General features: G+C 40.2%; 1 protein-coding gene across 3 annotated transcripts; it reads left to right on the top strand.

Annotated features, from left to right (window-relative positions):
* The first annotated feature begins 2504 nt into the window (after window positions 1-2504).
* cplane1 (ciliogenesis and planar polarity effector 1) lies at window positions 2505-22245 on the top strand. Of its 3 annotated transcripts, none has more exons than XM_028025532.1 (50): window positions 2505-2653; window positions 2885-2996; window positions 3092-3227; window positions 3324-3443; window positions 3927-4159; window positions 4261-4364; window positions 4447-4603; window positions 4706-4809; window positions 4958-5140; window positions 5493-5742; window positions 5830-6030; window positions 6133-6887; window positions 6998-7188; window positions 7280-7360; window positions 7449-7613; window positions 8388-8552; window positions 8623-8854; window positions 8949-9085; window positions 9173-9390; window positions 9710-9874; window positions 10117-10258; window positions 10334-10443; window positions 10525-10674; window positions 10769-10880; window positions 11115-11427; window positions 11506-12564; window positions 13182-13315; window positions 13401-13486; window positions 13573-13622; window positions 14071-14296; window positions 14386-14700; window positions 14798-15445; window positions 15539-15702; window positions 15769-15847; window positions 15936-16005; window positions 16501-16635; window positions 16840-16908; window positions 16998-17068; window positions 17175-17400; window positions 18089-18354; window positions 18481-18580; window positions 18701-18871; window positions 19109-19151; window positions 19234-19365; window positions 19440-20055; window positions 20155-20210; window positions 20286-20453; window positions 20932-21065; window positions 21409-21674; window positions 21789-22245. In XM_028025532.1, exons 2-50 carry the CDS (start codon window positions 2916-2918, stop codon window positions 22041-22043), a joined length of 10044 nt encoding a protein of 3347 aa, XP_027881333.1. In that variant the 5' UTR covers window positions 2505-2653; window positions 2885-2915; the 3' UTR covers window positions 22044-22245. The 3 variants fall into 3 exon arrangements, with proteins under 3 accessions (XP_027881333.1, XP_027881335.1, XP_027881334.1); XM_028025534.1 differs by having other exon boundaries at window positions 21409-21620; XM_028025533.1 differs by having other exon boundaries at window positions 11509-12564.
* Window positions 22246-22468: the final 223 nt, after the last annotated feature.

A 22468-nucleotide genomic window follows, 5' to 3' on the forward strand; every position in this document is an offset into this window, starting at 1 on the left:
CCAAAAGAGCATCAGATGAAAAACTAAACTGGACATGACTAAACCAAATTAACATGAAAAAATATTAAATGGAGACAAAGGAATTCAGGAACATGAGTTACAAGCAAAAAAAAAGTAAAAGAAATACAATGAACTACAGCAACCAGATAAACAAAACAAAACTGCTGGCCTGGAGGTCATATCAGTCAGTTATCTCCCTTTTGCTTTGTGTTGGCTCTGGTCCTTGAGTGGTTACACTCAAAATCAATCCATTTATCAATTTAACAGCCTGATTTATTGTTTCTCTTAAGGACAACAGGACAATAATGCAGTCAAAGATGAATAGCAGACAATGGTTGACTACTCACTAAGCTTAAATCTTGTGAGATTCCCATAGCATGCTGTAAATGTAATGACACCACAGCATGATATATCTGCATTACAGAGAGGTTATTATACCCATGTCTTAATCTCTGGGTCTCTAAACTCATAAATATAATGGGCTTTTTTATGTGGAGAAATATGTATTAGTGCATAAAACCTATATGAGTGAAATAATGGCCGAGTTCCAGTTACATGCTTTAGCTTCAGGGACCTGATGTCATTTATGGCTGGTACATGCCGACTCAATGTTACGGTCTCCTGTCTTACTGCAACACATGATTAGAATGGAATCATTATTAATGTCATTAGCAACAACTGAGCCATTATGATAAGTCAAAACATCTTAACTGTTTCCCCATGAGCCAACTGCAGTGCTCTCTCCTCTTAATAAAACCAGCACAACATTTCACAGTTAGATGTTTTCAATTATTTTGCTTGAAAGAGAGATTAGTGCACTGGAGACTTGTGCTGATACTCTCACATGTGTTACTTTAGCAGAAGGGAAAAAAGTGTTAAACAGACATTGTAAAAGCGTATTATTGTCTCCATCCATCAAAGGAAGTAAGTAAGTTATAATGTGTCAGAAACCTTTCTTAATGTCTCAAACAAATTGTTCTTGATTTTGGAGACTTTTAATTTTGATAGTGCTGAAATAGTTGTATGACATTGTTGGAAATCTTTTTTCAGCAAGAAAAATTTAGTTTAAACTCTAAAATACCTGGTAAGTTTATCTTCTGTAACTTTTCAACATTCTTTAACCAGAAAAGTGAACTACACTAGAAAAAAAATGGTTTGTCTTTGCCACAAAGTCTTTTCCTCTGCACTTGGCAGTTTGAAGAATTTTCCCCCCCAAAAAACTATGGAACATATAAATGCAACCATACTGGGTACAAATCAAACCCTTCAAAAACACCAGTTTGTTATCTTCAAAGACAAGACGCCTGCACACACTCCAAAGATCAGAGATTTACTGCAGACAGACTCTGACCCGCTGTTGCCGAGGAATACTGAACTGTCTCTTGACAGCTCCCCAAGTGTCATTTTTCAGTATGAATGAGGTCTGCAGATGGCAAATGGGGTTACCATGCCAACTGATGTTCTCACACTGACGTATTGAATGGGGAGGATGAAGACAAGGGATTGCTCTCAAATTAATTATAAGTTGTTAAATTTCAAGTAAGAGGAGTCTACTTTTAGTGTGCTAAAGAAACACTAGGCAATCATAACACTGATGTTTTTCTACTTAAACAGATAATTTATGAGATATATGTAACGTATCCGATATTTGAGGAATCCCCTACCTGGATTCCCCTACCTGGAGTCTGGATTAAAGGTACATTTCCAAATACACTGGTTAAAATTAGTGACAAACATCTCTATTGTGAGTTGCTAGCTTTTGTTACGGAGGTGTCATCATGCCCTCACATGGTATCAAACTCTCCCTCTTTAGATCTTCTTCATCGGAGCAGAATAAACCTGCAAGTGACATAAATTAAGAGCTCCATCTGCAGCTGACAAGATGAGGCAAATGAACCAATTAAGTTTGGGCAAAATCCCCACTTCCACCTATTGCCAGTGGCAGCCATCATCTCCATCATGATGAAACTGAGGCACTGCAGGGGTTATTAAATACCAGCAGTGGGCCTGAGGGCAGACCTAATAACTCTTTTTAACAAGCCAACAATAGACCTTATTGCTGGAGAATACACACAACGTGAAGCTTATTAATTAAAAGATTTCAATTTAGTGCTTTCTCAAATTCAGATTGCTGATAGGACTGAGAGTTCCTTAAGGGAAAAAAAAATCCTTGATCCAACAAATCTGCAGTAGCTAAAAGATAAAATACACAAAGGTTTTGATGCTGGCATCTGCATTTAAAAGTCTTCTATTTTTGTCAGGATGTGAAAATAATTGCTGTGGTAGTATCACGCCATCTGCTGGCAAAAAAGGAATGCAATGCTTTATGAAAATTGGTGTAAAGTCAAAGGAAACACAATAAAACACAAAGAAAATATAGAAGTGGTACTTCTAATAAAAAGTAGAAAATCAATACTTTAAACAGTCTTTTAGCTGTTCCTACCTCCTCCTGTTGTTTTCCACAAGGCATCAGCTACATCCGGTTGCGTTTCTACGGTAACGGGCCATAGCTTCCTTCCCAGAGGATCATGGGAAACAATTCTAGTTTACGGAGCGGAGGGATTTTCGAAAGATTTCAGCTTTTTCTACGTTATTTCTCGAGATGCCACAGGGACATAGGACGCTCACAAGCCGTTTCATACGGGTTTAGTCGGTGAGTATACCTGCTTTGGTTAAAAATAATCAGGCTCCAATTTTAATGGCGAATTTACCGCCTCCGCTGACCATCAACACATTTGGCTAGGTAGCTAACATGAACGGTTAAATCTGGTTTGTTCGGCTCTTTGTTTTAACTATCAACGCAAACAATAACTCTTCGACGTACTTAAGTGCAGATTGATTTTATTAATCAATGTTTTATCGGTGTTGGTTTACTCTTTCTCAGTCATTTCTGAAAGAGTGATTAGGAAAGAGAGATGGAGCTGAAGTTGGAGGTTGTTTTGTCATCTAGCATCAAACGGAAGAAACCATGGCCGCGATTCTGCTGGCTTGGACAGGTGATGCGAGTTTTCTGTTGAGAATAAATAAAATATTTTCAAATAAGTTAAAGAGAATTTAGCAGAGAACATGACCTTGTGACTTTGCTCCTTAGGAAAAGGAGTCTGTTTTCCTTTTAGATGACAAACGGATCAGTGAGATCAACATGATGTCTGGTCGTACCAAGAAAAAGATGCCTAAACTACATCCTTTGCTCAGCAGTGTGGTGAAAATGACTTCGTCTCACAATGGTAAGTTTAGTTTGAGCAAGCAAAGAATATATTACTGATATATTGCTATCCAATATTACTGATTCTAATCATTCGTTGCTGTTGTCATTTTATCAGGGATGTGGCTGTGTGGACTTCTGGTGTCAGGAGAATTGTTTTTGTGGAACAGAGATAAAGATTTACTGAAGACTGCAACAGCAGTGCCAGAAGTAGTTCAGATAATCAACTCTGCTCAAGGTTGGTGCTGCATAAGACCCTCATATTTAGGCAGAGAGGTGAAATTAAACCAGAAAAGAGTATTGATGTCTAAAATTAAATTAGTTGTTAGTAGAATGTATAATTCTTGTAATAACGACCTACATTATATAGTAAGATACATAGTGCCTGGGGAAATAATTCACACTCCTGGAGCTTTTCCAAATGTTTTCTCTTAATTATTGCAATTTGTTGTACTGGGTCTAATTTGAGGGCATTACAGTTAAGAGGGGAGAATACAAATTAACCATTCCTTTCAGAGTTTTATTTCTAAATCAGTTTCAGAAACATGTAGTGTTTCCTTCTACTTGTGGAAAAGATCAAGGGGTAAATGCTTTTGCAAGGTCCATCATGTTTTAGGTTGGCATCTCATTTACTTAATTTTACAATATTTTTGAGGCCTCTGTGGATTGTACAAGTGCACTTAATAATTAATTCACGGTGAACTTGTTTTTGTTTTCACAGGAAATTCTCTAAAGTTGTGTCTTCAGGTTTCATGCGATGGGATGAGGGTTCTTCTGGCTGTCATTACTGGGCAGGTGTTCCTGTGGGAGTGCACAGAGGAGAGGGATTTTCCAGGCATGCGAGATGGCGCTGTCAAAGGGCGGTGGGCTCATTTACTGCCGCTTGAAGAAACCATTTTGCCGTCTTCAAATGATAAAGAAGCATCCCAGCACATCATCTTCGTAAAGACAGAGGTCCACACTGAGAATTAAATATATCTATCTCTTATTGTGGTCCATGCTCCACTCTTATCTTGTATTGCCCTTACACTATGTGTGGTATTCATTTGTTCTAGATTATGGCTGACATTTGCTTATCAGCATTTGTTTTCACCTCTGGGAAGCAGCTTGTTGTCACTATTCTAAAAATTCAGTGGAGCCAAGGTCATATGAGCGTGGGGTGAGTTAACAGTGATATTATTATAGTGGTATGCCAGATTTTCGTTTATGATTTAATGAAAGGAGCATGTTTCTCTTTGCAGTTCTGTTGGTTACAGTATACAGTGGGCTAGTAAGACATATCCCATGTCTCATCTGTGTCCACCCTGCCAGTCAGTGAAGTCCAGAGGGGCCTTGGTCCCAGCGTTTTCTCCAGATGGACGCCTGTTGGCCATCGTACTGAACCAGAGGAAGCCAAAGGTTGAAACCAGGCCTTTCTAATACATTTCTGACTTAATAACTCTTATACCAAAATAATAAGAACAACTCCAAAAAATATGTGTGTTGTGTTTTTGAATCCAGGACACACAGGTCCTTTTTGTGAGCACACAGAATTTTGTTTCAATCTCAAGTGACCTGGGAGGATGTGGAAGTAAGAAGCTGGACATCCCATCAAAATATGTCAGGTCAGCATATGGAATTATGTAATAGAATAACTTATGCAAAATGTAACTCTGCCATACTATAAACTGTGTTTATTACACCTACACTGTTATTGTTTTTAGTTTGTGTCACAAGTTTACAACATGTTTGTGTTTTTCATGTACCTATCAGGTCCTACTGGGTCAGCAGTGTCAGCTGGTCAGCAGAAGGCCTGTTCTTGGCCTGCGTCTTGAAAAGGGGCTCCCTCTTGGTGTTGGCTCGCCTTGGCGGGCTTCTCACCCTGACGAGCTCTGGTTGCAATGTGGATTTTGGTCCTGCTCACTTCCTGCCCCTGCATCCGCTGGTCACTTACCGGTAGACTTAACTTTGACGCTATTCAATATTGTGCTTGTTATTAAACAACAAACTAAAATGTATTTATTTGAGCCCAAAGTAATTACTGTACAGTTGTTCAGTCACAGTTAAGATATGCCTACATAAGGCATATCTGAAAAGTGTGATATGCCTTATGTATTTATGGATATACATATCATTAACTGAGGGGAAAATGAATACATTCATGCAACACATTTCAGATTTTTACTTGTAAAATGAAAAAGAAACATATCTTTAATTTTCCTCTAGTATTTTCTATCTCTTATCAGTTATTTTGATGTAAAGTGAGAATGAATGTGTAAAGTTTATGATGACTGTTTCTTCCTTACAGACCACCGCTCCCTGCAGAGAATAGAGAAGCTTCTCTTTCCAGCTCCACTTTGTCTGTGCGTGACCTCCTGAGGCAGCGGTTTTCTGTCACCTGGCATCCGCGGCTTCCATATCTCATTGTGTCCGATGGCTACATGGCTACAGTTATGAAGGTGCAGGACAAACTTTCGCCTGCCCTGTTCCTGAAGGCACTTCTAAAAGAAACCTATGCAGATCTTGAGAAAACCAGCTGCAAATTAGAAAAATCCCAGGTAGTTATGGGTGAAGATTTCCTACAGCTAAGGTGTCTTTTTTTTAAATACTTGACTTACTTTCACCATTTGTATCTCTGTTTGCAGGTTCATGTGAAGGTTTGGCTAGAGTCTGTGTCTTGGTTTAATTCAGACAGCAGCCTTGAGGAGGTCAGTGCTGCTGCTACATGTCAGCCCAAAGCGTCAGACTCCACTAATTCAGCGGCAACAGATCCAACCAGGCTGCCGCTTTTCCTTCAGGACCAGCAGACACTGGGTGGCACCAAGGAGCTTCTTGAGAACATGCAGGTATTATGATTTTTTATAGACAACATATTATTTTTGATTCTATGGAAGAAGGTTGATTTTGATATAGTAGATGTTTTAATGATCTGTTTTGTCGTTCTCTAGGATCTCTTTGAAGAAGACTCTGATTTAGAAGGTCTTACTGCTGGTTCTCATGGGCAGGAGGGAGGCCGTTTGGAGTTCGCCTCCATGTTTGACACTCTCCATGCTGTGGACACTCACAGTGAATTTGGAGTTGATTCAAATTACAAGAGACAACCAGCGAAGAAGAATCGTCTTTGCTCTGAGCTGGGGAAGATTCAGAGGAAGCTTCTCACTGCTTGGGCTTTTGCCATGTCAGTAGGAGATTCAGTTGAACACAGAGTTGCTCTTCTGAAGCATACACTTTGCTGCGTGGTTTGGTTTGCCGCTCTGCTCCACTTGGTCCCCCCAAAAGAAAAAAATAGCCCTGTTTTTGGAAGGTTGCTCCACCTTATAAAAGCTCTCCTTTCGTTCCTTTCTTGGGATGGCTCTTCCTCAGGTGGACAGCACTGCTTGGGACTGATGGTGGAGTTCAGTGAACGGATAGTGCGCCTTCTGCTGACCCCTCAGCCCGATGTCCGTCTGACTGGACAGTCCCTTGTATCATCTCAAAGTTTGTCCAGAATAATGCAGATCTTGCGCCTGATCTCAGATTCTCTTGACCAGACTTATATCTTGGAGCAGAAAACTTTCTGGTCTTCTGAGGAGGAGTTTTTATCTTCTCAGCTGCATCTGAGGTGTTCAGATGTTCACCATGTTCCTCTGCTGCAGAATGTGAATGCAGACCCATCTGCCTTTGAACATCAGGCATTACCAGTTCCTCAGCGGCCTTCAAGCAGGTACGCACAGCTTATGCTGTTGAAGTTAGCTTTCAAATACCAGATAAAAGATTATTTGAGTTTATAACTGCCTCAAAAAGTTGACAGTCACTGTCAATGTTTCTGGACAGATTGTTGGGAGTATGGCAGCTTGTGTATGATGTAGTTCAGCGGTATGCAGAGGAGCTGAAGAGGTTTAAAGACTGTGATGGTTTGGAAGAAGAGGAGCAAAAGCTGTCTGTCATCACATCCCAGATCCAGACTGCTCTGCAGGCAACAGGAGAAAATCTGGAAGAGGGTAGATCACTGCTGAGTTACCAAGGTAACTTGCATGGAAGCTTTTGATTGTGTTTATAAGCTTTGCACTTTTAAATGTTGATGTTAATATTTAAATGTACTTATTATTCTTTTAGGTGAGCACCTTTTCCTCTGTGGCTTGTACTCTCAAAGTACCCAGATGTTACGGTTACAGATCTGTCAAGAGGCCAGTAAAGGTAAGGACTATAGCTTCGGTTTTAGGATTAACCATTTATTCTAAAAAGCCATTTTAAGTTTAAATAATTTCATGATTCTTTCTCTTAGGCGGCAACCGTAGTGTCTTCCAGGAGACGCGCCTTTGTCTGGCGCTCCTGTATAGTCTGTTATCTCAGTACCAGCTCAGGGAAGCCCAGGAGTTTGGGGACCACATGGCCCAACTGATTTTGTTAAGAGCTGGAAACCGGACTGACAACTTCACTTGCATTTCAGGTCAGATCTAAATAAAAGTAGCTTCATAGTCTTAGGCCCTGCATACATGCACCCGGGTCTTTTTAAAAATAAAACTCTCCGCCACATCGTTCAAAAAAAATAATACAGTAAATCCAGGATAGGTTTCAGAAAAGGTTTCATCCTCACGAAAAGGCACAAATACATCACTGAATGTTGTTTTAAATATGGCAAATACATAGGGTGCAGTGTATCACATAGCTAAAACCTATGTCAGCCAGTCAGATCGCTTCAAAACAACCACAACTTCCTGTTAGGAACTAAACATGGTGCCAGGAGATTCCTTTGTGTGGACATGTAAGTATACATATAAAGAAGAATATAAAGTTAATAAAAACAAGTCAAGGGCGATTGAGAATCATGTCAAATGTGGCTATGCTGGCACACTATTTGTTGCAGAATGTGACAAATAGTTACATTCTGCAACAAATATTAGAATGTATGTGTAGGACACTAACTCTCCACGTTCCCATGTACACATGTAAACACAAAGTCTCCACTTTCGTCAGAGTTTTTATAAATAATCGTTTTTAGTGACATTAAACAAAGTTTTCGTGCGCATGAAAGGCTAAAACACAAAAATTTGTTTTCCCAGACATCTGGCTGTGTGGACGAGGCCTTAATGTGTAACCTGTCCATATTGTAGACACCATCAAATTAGTTTTTCTAGTTATACTGTGATACTGTGTGAAAGAAGTCTAAGTTAGAGGAAAAGAAACTTTATTTTTCTTTCCTTGGCTTTGTGCGCTGAAACAGATCCTCTCCCTTGCCCCTGGTTGCCGATTGATCTTCCCAGTGATGCCGCCTGTGCAGTAATTCAGGCCCTCGGACGTTTCATGGCCGCTTACTTCACCAACCAGCCGCTCTTCATTCTGCCTGCTCATAATGTGGCTATCCTGCCTCCACTACACCTACCCCTCGGTGTGTTTCTGAAAGTTTAATAGGTTCTTTATGAATGTTGCGGCATGGTGATACCTTGATTCTTCTTCAGCCTCGAGTATCGGCCGCTTGGTGTCCCTGTTCCAAGAAGAAGTGGCTAAAGCAGTTCGACAGCAACACCTGTCGGAGGTTTGGACGGTGGACTACGCTCAGGACTTGCTTCTGCTGGGGGGTCTCCTGCCTGAGGCTGTGTGGTTGGCGTCTCATCTGGGCGACTGGAAAACTGCAGTGACTCTAAGCTTGGCATATACCACTTATTGTGCAAAACATTTAGATTTTAATCAGTAAGTTTGAAAGCACCAAATGTGCAAATAAATACGTATGGATGAAATTATCATATTTCTGTCAGAAAACATTCAGATTTTGACTTTGTGACAGGATCAGAAGGAGAGATTTTCTCCTGCCAGAAGAGTTACAGCCAGAAAGCATTTTTCAGTCTGAACTGAGGGATCTTCTAGGCAGCAAAACCAATTTACGAGAGTGGACAGATAAAGACGGGAATGACAGCTTTACAGGTTGGAAAAAAACTATTATTAGATAAAAGAGCTCTGTAGGGCTAAATGTTTTTAGTTTACATTGGTATTTTTTCCACATTTTTTAAGATCCGATGGAAGGAGAAGACTGGGAGGTTTTACAGGCTTCTGTTCACGAGATTCTGAAAGCTTCAGCCATGGCAGGAGTGAATGTCATGTCATTTCCTTTGTCGACCTTGCTGGACAAGGTTAAAGACATGTGCTTGTTAATGCCTACATTGGTCCCCTATGAAGTGTACCTACCTTTACCACCTCTGTATTGCCCACAGCCTTCTCCAAACACACAGGTACAGTACTGAAAATGTCTAGTTTTACTTTTAGTTAGTTCACAATGTTCAATATTCAAACTCAAAAATTCATACACTGTGAGCTTTTTTCATGTCACACCCACATGTTTTATCGTATGACAGAGCAATACAAGAAAAAGCACAATTGTGAAGTGAAAGTAAAATGATAAATCTCCTTGGTCTTCTGTTGATCTATCACATAGTATCCTTAAAATAAGTTCCAGTTAGTGGTTGTAATGGGAGAAATTGTGAAAAAGCTCAAGGAGTTTAGAGGGTCTATACATGTAACAAGGTTAGACATTGGATGTTTTATTTTCAGGACCAAATGTGTGAAATGGGGCCATTTGCTGAACTTGTTTGTCGTCACAAAGTCTCTGGAGTTCTCCAAAGATTACTCTTGCTTCTGAGATCTGCCCATTGTTGCCGTCCTGCTGCACAATGGTACATCAGTTGCCTGCGGCGTGCTAGACACATCCTGCACAAGGTGAGTCTCTAAAAGCTTTGGTTTATTGTTATGTGGTTAAAAACAGGCGTTAAGTAGTTCTCAGTTTCAGTTTTCCTTTATTTTTTCTTGAGATAAATAAGGAGGTTGATTAGTTGCTTATTCTTCACAATCTTTTAACTTATAAAAAAAACAAAAAAAACCCAAATCCTAAATATTGCCAGAAGCCAATTTTTAATGTTTTTGATATATTAAATTGCTAAAATATCTGGCATTGTCTGCAGATCAAGAAGAAGTATTCCTACCCATCAGCTGCTCAGGAGGAGAAAACGTTTCCTGAGGGACTGATGAAGTTGATTAGCCGTTCTGGATTCTTCAGACGGGACTCTAATAAAGACCTGGACCCTGATACCATCCAAACAATCAGTAATACAGCTACATTGAAGTGAATAGAATCAGAATAGCTTAATATCACCTTAATCATTATTTATTTTCCATAAGTTTGTTTCAGAGAGCTATGCGCTTTATGCTGGATGCTTCATGTCAGGGATCAGCTCTCCCTTCACTGCAGGAAGTATCAGGCTGCCAGACAACGTGACGGAGAGGAAGCGGTATTACAACAATGTCACCTATAGAACATACTTGTTAAATTTGTCCTTACTGCTGATGGAATGTGCACGTTTGTCTTTTAGATCCCAGAGGATTCACCAGGAGATTCAGCCAATGTTACCGCTCTTCACTGGGCTTGTCGTTTTCTGCCTTTCTCTCACTTCCTCAGTGAAGAGGAGGTTCTTCAGGACATAATACTCAGTCTTCTGTCTGAGCTACCTCCTGTCTCCTTGGTAATGTGTTCTAATTCTGTTATACCTATAAGAGCAAACAAAAGACTGATTTTGAGTTAGGACATTAGTTATCCTCGGTTCTTCTTGCCTGTAGGTGGCAGACACGCTGGTTCGAGCCTTTCCACAGGAGGAAGAGTCGGTCAGGGTGTCTTTAAGAGAGAAGTATAAGTTACTCCTGCAGAGACTTGGCCAGTGCAACCTTCTCGGTACAAATACTTCCTTAAAAGGCTGTAGGCAGGTTTTAAATAATGAATATACCTAACTAGCTGTTGCTCTCATACATAAACCTTGTTTATCTGACAAAAGCATTTATTTAGCAATTAAAAGCTGGGAATTTAAAAGCATATTGGAGCAATGTGAAAGGTTGACTATGACTAAATGATGTTTGTGTAAAATGGAGCCAAATGATTCCCCTTTTCATGTTTCCTTTTATTTTTCAGGAGAAGGGGGAGAAGATGGGGAAGAGTTGATGATGATTTTTATTCAAGATAGAAAAAGACACAGGAGGAAACATTTGGCGCGATTGCAGAGGCACTTGGCCCCGCCTGTGCTCCATCTGTGGGAGAAAGTAGAGGAACAGGAGGACAGAGGGGGGCGAACTGACACGGCCACATCAGGGCAGCTGTCCTTGGGGACAACTGTGGGCACCAGCACTGTGACCGAGTTTAACCAGCCAGTGTGCAGCGATGCAGACACAGCAGTGAATACATCTGAGAGAATCTCAACTAAACAGCACCGTGCAGCCATGAGCAGGTAGGAGAAGTGAAGGAGACAGAAACGCTGCCATTATCTATTTTTTGTTGGTTTTCTTATTCTATTTTGACTTCTTAGCAGCAAGAAACATAGACAGAAGATGACATCTAAGATGGACAGTGTCCTTAAAGAAAACACCAATATAAGTGGAGAGAGAGAAAAGGAGCAGCTTTCTTTGCCAGCAGTCGGCTCCTGGGAGTTTGAGCTGGAAGATGAGGAGTATTTAAATTTCCTGGAGCTTTTCCTTGGCTACGTCCTAGAGAAGGACGCTGCTGGTGGGATGGACTGTGGCGATGAGATCCCTTTGCTGAAAGGCTTCTGCTCTCAACTACGGGAGAAGGAGTTGCATTCTCTAACATTTGATGTAGTCTCAAGTATACATCGTCGTCAAAGAGGCGGGCACCTTCTAGAGAGGAAACACTTGGGGAAGCCCCCATCGGTGTTCAGAGCAGGCTGTTGCTACAAACCTATGAAACAAGACGTGATGCTTGAACCGCAGACTTCTTCCGTTTGGAGTGAAACTCCCGTTTTCAGGAGCAGCCTTTCTGTCGAGCGGAGAACCGAGAAGCAGAAAGGTTTGTTTGGCCACCGGCAACAAAACGTCTCTTCAGCAAGACTAAAGGAAGCCAGTGTTGGCTCTGAAACCAGTTTTGTCCAGAATGCCTTGCTCACTGAAAACCCTTCCCCTGGCTTCTCATCATCTGTTGAAGTTGTGACTGACTTACAGCAAGGCCTGGATCTGGAGTTAGAGGCCCGTTTTCCAGAGCTGGGCAGGTTGCTCGAGTGGATGGTGCGTTGGGCCGATAGAAGGATACTATTGGGGCATCATGGTAACAAGAAGAAAGACATGGCAGATGAACAAAATGATGGAGTTGTGATTCGTGTAAAAACCGCAGCACCTGCTATCCTTACCTCTTTAAGTTTGTTGGAGCACAGGTATGCTGCTCAACCCCAAACTGAGCACTACACCTCCCACAGCCAAGTTCCGGAAATGCAATGGGCTTTTCCCCCTGTGCTGCTTTCGGGCGTTGAACGGAAGATGGAGAGAGAGAGCAGCGTTGATACTGGTTACCCTGGATCCACCAACACTCCTATCACTGGTCCGGATCATAATCGGCAGCGAAGAGAGGCTACTCCGTGAGTACGACATGTTAGCAAACCAGTTCTGACGTGGCACAGGGCTTTTTAGATGCCGAATATTCAGAATATTGGTTCCTTGATCAAATCTGGTTACAAAATTGGCTATGGGTGTCTTGTGCAGCTGTTTTTTTAAAAATTCTTATTTATAGATTTAAAACATTTGGGAAATAAAATATATACCAGCATTGTATATGATTTTAATCAGTTTTCATCCTTTTGACTGACAACCTTTTTCCACAACAAGATTAATCGACTGCATTGCATTTATTTGTATCTGAATCCCAGTTGTGCCGCATTTTGCTTTGTGAAAAAACTGTAAAGAATTATATAATATTACATTTTTATGGCACAAAAAATTGGCTATGAAAGCCACATTTTGTGGTTTTAACAACTTCATAGAGCAAAGGTTTTTATTGATCCAAAACACAAAAGAACAATAAAATTAAGGATTTACCATTATCTATAATATTTATAACTTTTTTTATAAGTATCAACAAATAATTTAACAACTAATACAACTCTTAATAAAAAAATCTATTCTGTTTGTTATTTTGTATTTAAGAAAACAGCACCTTCTAATTTTTGCAAGATTTATTCTCTGTTTTTTTTTTCAGCTCTGTCTCAGATGAACAAAAGGAGCTGATGTTTCCGGCTGATGAGGTTCAGCTCAGCTTTGATTCTCGACAGAGAGAGCCACATTCCCCACAGCAGACCTTTGATGACTTGGATGTTACACCTGAAAGAGAAGGTTTGTTAAAACACGAGACAATAATATAGCCGTGTGCTTTTTATTGTCACTGGAAATATTTATTTGAGTGCCTTTAAATTTGCAGACAGAAGCGGAAACAGCAAGAGCGTCGAAGTGTTACTTTCTGATTCCATTCAGGATACCTCTAAAGATGTCTGCTCACCTGAAATGGTGATTATTACTTGTTAATATTGGTCATAATCATTTTTCACTCTGTTCCTACAACAGAGATCATTGTGGTATTTTGTTTCTCTCAGAGTTTAAAGCTTGAAGACCTCGACTACTCAGTGTCTGGTTCATCGTCCCAGTAAGTTTCAAATGCAATTTTACATGGTGCAAAGAAGTCTGGAAAAGGACTGAATTTAACTCAGACATTTTTTAGTATGGGTTAAAAGAAAGAGGAGAAATGGAGCATGATCATTTTTCTATTCCAGGCTCTATTCATTTTCTTTTGGTCTATTATTGTTTAAATATATTCTTCCTTCCTTGCTGATTGATTGTTGATTTGAATTTTTAATGTGGCAAAGTCTTAGCAACTTGCATATTTCATCCTTCTCATGTCATTGTCAAATATTACTTTAGTCTACAAATTAGTTTAAACCCACATCTTCTACAGTGGCAATTGCAGAGGATAATAAAACATAAACTTTGATTATGCTTTTCCAATTTATAGATAAAAGAAGTGGACATAGACATTGAAAACCTGCTGAAACTGAATAATCATTTTTGTTGTCGTGGTATTTTTTCTCCCACAGATATCCTCCTGTTAATTCAGAACCTGCTCCTTCAGCCATCCACCGTAAACCTCCTCCTGCAGAATCTTCTGATTTGGGTGGCGTTCTGCTCCCCAACCCTGCTGCTGATCAGCCACAAATCTCCACAGCTGGGGCGCCCCCTGCTGATTTTACAACGTCTACTCTGCCTTTGATAACTTCCACAATGAGACAGCGTCTGGGTGAAGACTTATTCAGATTAGTTCAGGTAATGAAAGGTTGAACTGAAGGTAAGATGTGGGGCTACATAAATGTAGTAAAATCTCTATACTGAAGACACCTGTTATGTTTTTGCAGCATATCAACTACATGAGTCTGAACGAGGTTTTAGGAGCTACGTTTTCCAGTTTCCAGATGGCCCAGCAGAACTCCTTACAGCTTAATATGAATTTATCTTCTGCTACTAGAATAAACCCTGAGCCAAATGCTTTTCCAGTTCAAACTTCTTCCACCGCTGTGCCACAGACACAGACCTGTGTGCCAAAACCAGAATCTAATGAACCCCAGTTGAATCCGATTGGGTCATATCATTTTGCAGCCCAGCCTGTCGTGCAAGGAACAGGACTCGGTCTGCATCACATTAACCAAAGCCAACACACCAGAACCAATAGTGTAGGTGTAGCTTTTTAGGTATTCTGGAGATTGTACATTCTGAGTTTTTGTCTCTGATTCTAAGCTGCACTCACACACTCGTTGTTTTGGTTTTCAGGAGATGCAGCCCCTCTCTGTCCAAGCAGAGTCACCACAAACTCAGCAAACGGGGAAGAGGAGACTGATCCCGTCTTCAGACGGTCTCCTGGCCACTACTGATAGGAGTCACGCTGTTCAACACCAACCGTATGACAGCAGTGTACACACTGGCTCTGCTGCACAGATGTCGGGTCTGAAGTTACTTAAGCTTCATCACTTTGCTATGGCAGAATACAGTGCCCGACACTATGCCGCTCAACATGCACAGGCTCCTCACAGGGCAAACCTTAAGTCCAATCAGCCCAAGGCCACACACTATGATCAATCCACTTGGAAAAAGAAAGGTGGAGAGCAAAGAAATGGGTTTTCTGTTCAAACCAAGCATCTCCTATTTAATCCTGCACACGATCCAACTCTGAGGAGCTCTCACTCGCTGATGGGGCCGACAGGACAGTTCTTTGGTCAAGCGTTCCCTCTACATCCTGCTGCTTTTCCGACTCAAAAACCTGCACCAATGCAGGGCCTTCGTCTGTTGCAGTTACGTGATACTCCGCCTAGCAGCTTTAACTTCCCTAAACTGATTACAGCAATACCTGCTGTTATTTCAACTCCAATGACAGAAGTTCCAATAATTAAGCTTTTACACATTGAGTCTGGACCCAAAATGGTGAGCAGTTCTGACATTCTTCAAGGTTTTAAGCTTGATCAGAACCAAACTTTGTAAACCTAAGTGTTTTATGCATATCTTTCACGACTACAGGTGGCACCCCAGAATATTCCTTCAAAACAGAAGGCTCGTCTTACGATGGAGTTGACTGCTACGAAAAAATTGAGACAGGATCAGCTGCAGATACCAAGACCAGATTACTCTGATGAAGGCAATAGAAATCTAACCAGCACCCCCTGCTTGAGTTCAGCTAAAAGGTAATCAAATATAAGCTTTTATAGCTGTTTGCTTTCTTTTACTCTTTTTGCATTTATACTCTACAGGCAGAAGAGAAGAGAGGAAAAGCGAATTAACATAGAAGTCTCATTCCGTCCAAATGACTCCATCATCCCAACAAAAGAGGTAGAAGGAATCAACAATAACTTGAGCAGAATTTAGAAATACCTGTGGTAGCTATGCGTACATTATCTTTGTCTCAATATAATTTTAGGCAGCACAAGTCCTTGAAAGTGAAGATCCTACAGTTGCTGAAGAGATCAAACCTGCACAGGATGTGACAGGTGATTACACAACAAAGAACACTTTTCTGCTTAAACCAACACCTTGGTGCCTGTTTCCAGTACCGTTAAACCACCTGTCTGTACATTTGTTCATCCATTTTCTGTTAATATTGATGTTCTTCCTTCTATCCTGTTAGTCCTCCTTCCATCTATCCATCTGTCTGTCCATCCATCCTTCCAACCAGTCTCTGATTTTTGCATGTTCCATATTTACAACATGACCAATATCTGCCTTAGATTCTTGAGAAACTTTTCTATTTCTACTGAAAAAACAGACTAAGAACTCTAGAAATTAAAATTAGGAGCAATATAGATTTTTGACATGAAAAGTGTGTGGGGACTCTACCTCTGTATATTTAGTTAAGAAAAAGAAAAAGATTTACATTTTTACAAACTGAACTTAAATACGCGTGAACCAAATTTTATTGTATCTGTCATCTGAGAATTTTGTTTTCTATTTTAAATCTTATTTATTTTCTGGTCATTTAATCCCAGGCTCCTCAGACCATTTGCTGACCGGTCAGAGATTATTAGACAAAGTTTTCTCCACTTCCGCTGAACTCCATGCCTTTGCTTCTACAAGGAAACGTCCTCCAGAGTGTCACGATGCTTTCACCAACACAGATCCAGGTGATTTTCAGATATAACATGGAAATTTCATGTACCGTAATCAAGTTCCTACTGATTCAGAAATACCAAAAGTTAAACTAAGTTAAGTTGGATTTAATATATTCTATATATTACCAGTATATGTAATATTATATATTAATTCAAAATGCTAAATTGTTTAGACTACAATTTATCAATATTATGAATGTAAACTTGTTCTTTCAGCTGCTACTCCCACAGTTGAGAACAAATCTATTTCTGTCCAGACATCTACAATGACTAGCAGCCCAAAAAGTAAGCTAATGTGGGATTATGCACAACTTTAATGTTTTTTAGTGGATAGAATTAAAAATTCGGCTTACGTGAGTGTTTTTTCAATCTAGTGCAAAGTCCATGCAATTTCCCAGAAGCTCCTGTTCAAGTGGAGAACCAGCAGAAATCAGAGATGTGTCTGGTAAGTGTCCTCTCAAACAATACATACTGTATATATTAATCTTTTCTCATTGAATTCTGACAAAAAGCTGTACATTTTACACTTTTTTGTCGTTGTTATTTGTTAGGATCTTGGTGGACGCCAGTTCATAAGTGTCTTGGATCTGGAAGATGTGAGGCAGTGTGAAGATTTGCTGCCATGTCCTGACTCAGAAGCAGCAGATATTTCTTCTTCACCAACTTCTGCTCCGCTCCATGTTCTTGCCACCTCTGTCATCAGCTCAGCTGCTGAAGCTGAGGCACAATTCTCAGTTCCAGTCACAAACAATCTTCAGGAGCCCAGAACTACCGCAGGTTTCTTGCAAATTTTACAGCTGCAACAACACTCATATCCCTGAACATTTTGTCACATAGCAGCTACAAACATCTTTGTAATTTACTGGGATTTTCAACGATAGAACAACACAAATTAGTGTGTAATTCTGAAGCTATGTGCTTTTCAAAATTCTTTTCAAAAAGAAAAATGTGGTGAGTATTTGTATTTGGCCCCCTGTACTCTAATAGATTTTTTTTTAGCATGAAAAGGACAGCTGATCACGCTTAATGGGAATATGAATGGAGCTAAACAATACTCCATAGAAAGTACTTTAAGTAAACCTCTTCAAGAGTGCAGAGGTCTTGAGATTGGGCAGAGGTTCACTTTCCAGCCCCACAATTGTCCTAAACATACAGGCAGGGCCACATTTGAAAGGTTTGGATCATAGCCTTTTCATGTGTCCAAATGATCCAAGGTTCAGAGTTAAATCCAATTAAGTCTTATTTGTAATAAGTTTTTTCCTTCTGCTCCACAATTAGAGGCTACTTTGTGTTGTTAATCTATCAGATAAAATGCCAATAAAATACTTTGAAATTGTGGTTGCAAAATCACAGAATCTGCTCAATGGACATGAACACTTTTTGTTTGTCTACCCAATGTGTCTTAAAACTGAGTTTCTTACTGTTTTATCTGTTTTTTTTTTCTCACAAAAATCTGATACCACAGAAGTCCTTGAGGTGTCTCTTTCATTCAGTTCCTCCCAGCCCGCTAGAGTTGCAGAGAGAATCATCTTACAAGATGATGCGTTGGAGGATTCATCTGCATCTGAAATCTGTCGAGTCATAAAGGCGCAGAGCCTCGTGCCTGACAGAGCTCCTTCAGCGCCTGCCACAGCCTGGTTCTCCTCTCGCCTGTCAGATATGGACTCTCAGTTGGCCGCTTTACAGAACATTGCAGATAATCTTGAGAAGGACTTTTCCAATTCAAGAATGGTACATAAGGATGTTTTGTAGAAGCTGCCTAGAGTTTTCTTAAACATTTATAAATTGTCTTGCACAGGCTGCTTTTGTTTTGTGAAACTGTCCGCTTAATTGTTCTGTTTCTTTTGGTGTGTGTAGCTGGTAAACACAATTGAAAAGCTCTCCTTAGACAGGGAGTCTGATCCAAAAGCCACCATGGGAGTAAAAAAAAGCGTCAGACTCTCTGTTCCACTCAAAGGTTTGATCAGAATCTTTTTACTTGTAATAGAAGTTACTTCTCCATCGCTTATTCAATTTACATTATTGTGATTTTAAAATAAATTTAGCAAATCTATAAAGCTTTTATTATTCCCAACAGCTCCAGATCCAGACTCTTTACGTGCATTGAAGAAATATGATGAGATCAAAGAACAGGAAGAGGAACTTGTGCTTCATGACGACTCTGGGAGTTCTGCAATAAAACCGTCGCGTCACTATTCAACCTCTCCTTTCAGTCAGAGTAGTGGTCCATCCTATCTTCAAGCTCCAGGTTGAAATGCAGCTTATTTAAACAACTTTGTTGTCGTCCCTGATAAACTTGTGTTACTCCATTAGTCTCATCAGATGGATTTGGGGAAAACTGATGGTTGTTTTTAACTGTGATCTGTCAAGATGACAAGTTGTAGGGTTGGATCTTTTACTAACATCAGACTTTATTGTTTTAATGCAATTATGTGTCATTTCAGGGATCTGTTTAAAAAAAATAACTGTAATTTTTCATCCAAAGGAAAAAAAGAGCACTTCCATGAAACCTACGATATATCTAATGAGTAAGTTTATCTAGACCTGGAGTCTTAAAACGCGTAAAACATCCTTTTTTTAAAACTGTGTTTTGTATTTCTCAACATGTAGAGGGCCAGATGGGACTCTGAGTCAGACTGGGTTATCCGACACTATGGAAATCTTAGACGACTTGGTCAAGGAAGGCTACTTATCTCCCTCTGACTGGGATTTGGATCACTCTCAGACTTCACACCAGAACAGGTACAAATATTTACATTTTTTGTAATATTTTAAATGGGGATACTCACCCATCTGACAAATAATATGGCGCTCAGGAGGCAGGACCAGAGGGAACATACCTGGACATTAGAGAAAAAGATGCTTCCTGAGGAGGAGAGGAAGGAGCTGGAAGGAGCCGTCAGGAGGCAGGACCAGAGGGAACATAGCTGGGCATTACAGAAAAAGAGGCTTCCTGCGGAGGAGAGGAAGGAGCTGGAAGGAGCCATCAGGAGGCAGGACCAGAGGGAACATAGCTGGGCATTACAGAAAAAGAGGCTTCCTGCGGAGGAGAGGAAGGAGCTGGAAGGAGCCATCAGGAGGCAGGACCAGAGGGAACATAGCTGGGCATTACAGAAAAAGAGGCTTCCTGAGGAGGAGAGGAAAGAGCTGGAAGGAGCCGTCAGGAGCCAGGACCAGCGGGAACATAGCTGGGCATTACAGAAAAGGACGCTTCCTGAGGAGGAGAGGAAGGAGCTGGAAGGAGCCGTCAGGAGGCAGGACCAGCGGGAACATAGCTGGGCATTAGAGAAAAGGACGCTTCCTGAGGAGGAGAGGAAGGAGCTGAGGATTTGGATGAGACGGAAACAAAGGGAAAGACTGACTGCTTATAAAAAGCACAGACAGAGCCTGAGGGACAGGGAGCGTAAACCGTTCTGTGGCTCTTCAGTAGAGGTGGGAGATGTTTTTTTCTGGATGTCATATTCCAGTTTGCTATGAACAATACCTTTGTTTGCAATAACGTCTGCATTACTACTCCCCAACTTTCCATAGCATTTTCCAAACAGAAAAACAGAAAGCATATGGGGTAGCAGAGAGGAAAAAGAAAAGTAGGTACCCCTGTACTTTGAGCCACATGAGAACATGCTTGCCTTTATAAACTGTACTGTCTACTTTCTTATTAGGTTAATGCTTCTTAATCAGTACTTTCGAAGAACAGAAGAGGCCTGCCAGTTGGCCAATGACTTTCTCACTTCTCGTGTTACCGGGTCCAGTTCCTCCCAGACTTGTGAAGGTCCATTTCTCTACAGCCCCTGGTTGAGTTCGGATCCACCTCTTGGCCACCCTTTTAGGTATCCTAGGCTAAGAAATAAATCTAGCATCTGAATTCTTTAAACAGTAATTAAGGTAGATTAATAGCATTCCATCTAAAAACAAAGATCCCAACCTTCCTGGAAGTTAACAAGATTTTGTTAAAAATTAGAAAATTGTCAAGAGAAAGTTTGTTAAACAAAAGTGATGCCATGAAAAGTGATATTTACCTGTTGAGTTCAAAGTTCACCACTCGATAAACAAAATTGATGTAGATTCCACCATGTTGCTGTAGTCTGCTTGCCATTTTCTTTAAGTGATGACTCTGGGGATGTGCCTGAGTAAATCAGCTAATAATTTTCTGCGCAGTTGGGAACAATAAATTGTTTTTATACCATCGAACTTCCAGCCCGAGAAGATCAGTTTTTAGGCACACCAACATTTGAGATAAGAGTATCTTATTTTGTAGACAAGACTGTTATGTAGTCTGGTAATAAGTGTAGTATTTTTTTCTTGCAGGCCTTTCAACGTATCAGCCACTGACAAAAAAAGTCCCACGTCTCAGACAGGAAGTTTCCCTTCTCAGTTACGTTATTCTGCAGAGAGTGAATATTCACATGATCTCCGCAGAAGACTGAGTCTTCGTCGACCAGGTATTGTTATCACCCATTGTAATACGATACATACAGTGCTGTGGTGGGATTTTGTTTCAGGGATGAAGGTGAGAACTAAAGACTCAAAATGTACATGGACCTGAGTGTACTGCTAGCTGTTATAGTGCATTATGAGCTATGTAGTATGATGATATTGCACAGTATAAAACTGAGTGGTGGGCCGTTAATAAAAAAATGTGGTTAGTCTGTAGGCTGGTTGGGCTCCACCATCCTTGACATAGTTGCTCTAAGGTGTCACACATGTTTTCACAACATTTTTCATGTTTATTTTTCTTACTTCCATAAAAATGACTTATATTTATTTTACATTCTCTTGTTTCAGTAATTTTTAATCCAGCGGACCAACTATCTCAGGTAACGAGGGGTGGTATGCTCAGCAACATCAAGAGCCAATCCAAACTCTACGCAGCCAGCCAGAGTCAGGCACAGCAAGTAGGATTACAGAAAAAAACTGAGTTCAACAACAGTTTCTCACGTGGAGCTGCTTTACAAAGAGGGAACCTGAAGGAACACAGACAAGTGAAGGAGCCTGAAGTGAGGAAGCATTCAGAATTTACCAGACCGAAGGCTGTGGAGGATTATACCTCTGTAAAAGTCACATTTTTCTAAAAATAACCTATTTGAATCTTTCCACTGTAGCCAGAAAAACTGAAATATAACTTTGGTTCCTCAATTATGATTATTTTGTGGCTGTTTTTTTAGGTGGCTGGGATTTTACATGGGGAGGACGGTGCAGTCGCAGATGGCGTTTCAGAGATGGACTGGCTGGATAATCTCTCTGACAGCGCAGGAAGCAGCCTAAGCAGAATAGACTGGACTGCCATTGAAAGGATGGTGGCTGAAGAAGATGTTAATGTTAAAAATAATAATAATTATTATAAAAAACAACTGTACAGTAAAATAGGTTGTAAGGTACCAGAAGTGCCTAATGGATACATTGTACAAACTGAAATATAAAATGGTAAATTTTTTTCTTAAAAACTTTTTTAGTCTGACATTTGTTCCTATTTATATTTGTAATGTCTTCAGGTGGTATTTTATATTTCTATATTTATAGCCTTGTATTTTATAGCCACCTTGACTGTTTTAAACAGCTTCTTGTATTTTTCACTTTAAACCTGTGATTTAAATAAAGTACTTTAATGATAAGTCCTTTTAACTGAGTCCCATACTTTCATTTTTTATGTATAATTCAGTATTACATCAGTATATTATTACACAAAAATGCAGCATTGAAAAAGATTAATCTAAATTAAAATCCCTTCATTCATTCTGTTCATTTATTTAAATTGGACTTTTAACAACCAAAAACACATCTATTAATAAATTGGCCTTCTAATACTTTAAATGGACCATATTACACCAATCCCTAAATCAGTGCA

Source organism: Xiphophorus couchianus, chromosome 8 (assembly GCF_001444195.1).
Source record: "Xiphophorus couchianus chromosome 8, X_couchianus-1.0, whole genome shotgun sequence".
Classification (NCBI taxonomy): Eukaryota; Metazoa; Chordata; class Actinopteri; order Cyprinodontiformes; family Poeciliidae; genus Xiphophorus; species Xiphophorus couchianus.

Coding starts and splice junctions, on each gene's coding strand:
- cplane1 (XM_028025532.1), top strand. CDS start 2,916: ATGGAGCTGAAGTTGGAGGTTGTTTTGTCATCTAGCATCAAACGGAAG. Junction 9,086..9,172: donor CGGGAATGACAGCTTTACAG/GTTGGAAAAAAA, acceptor ACATTTTTTAAG/ATCCGATGGAAGGAGAAGAC. Junction 13,623..14,070: donor GTGTCTGGTTCATCGTCCCA/GTAAGTTTCAAA, acceptor TTTCTCCCACAG/ATATCCTCCTGTTAATTCAG.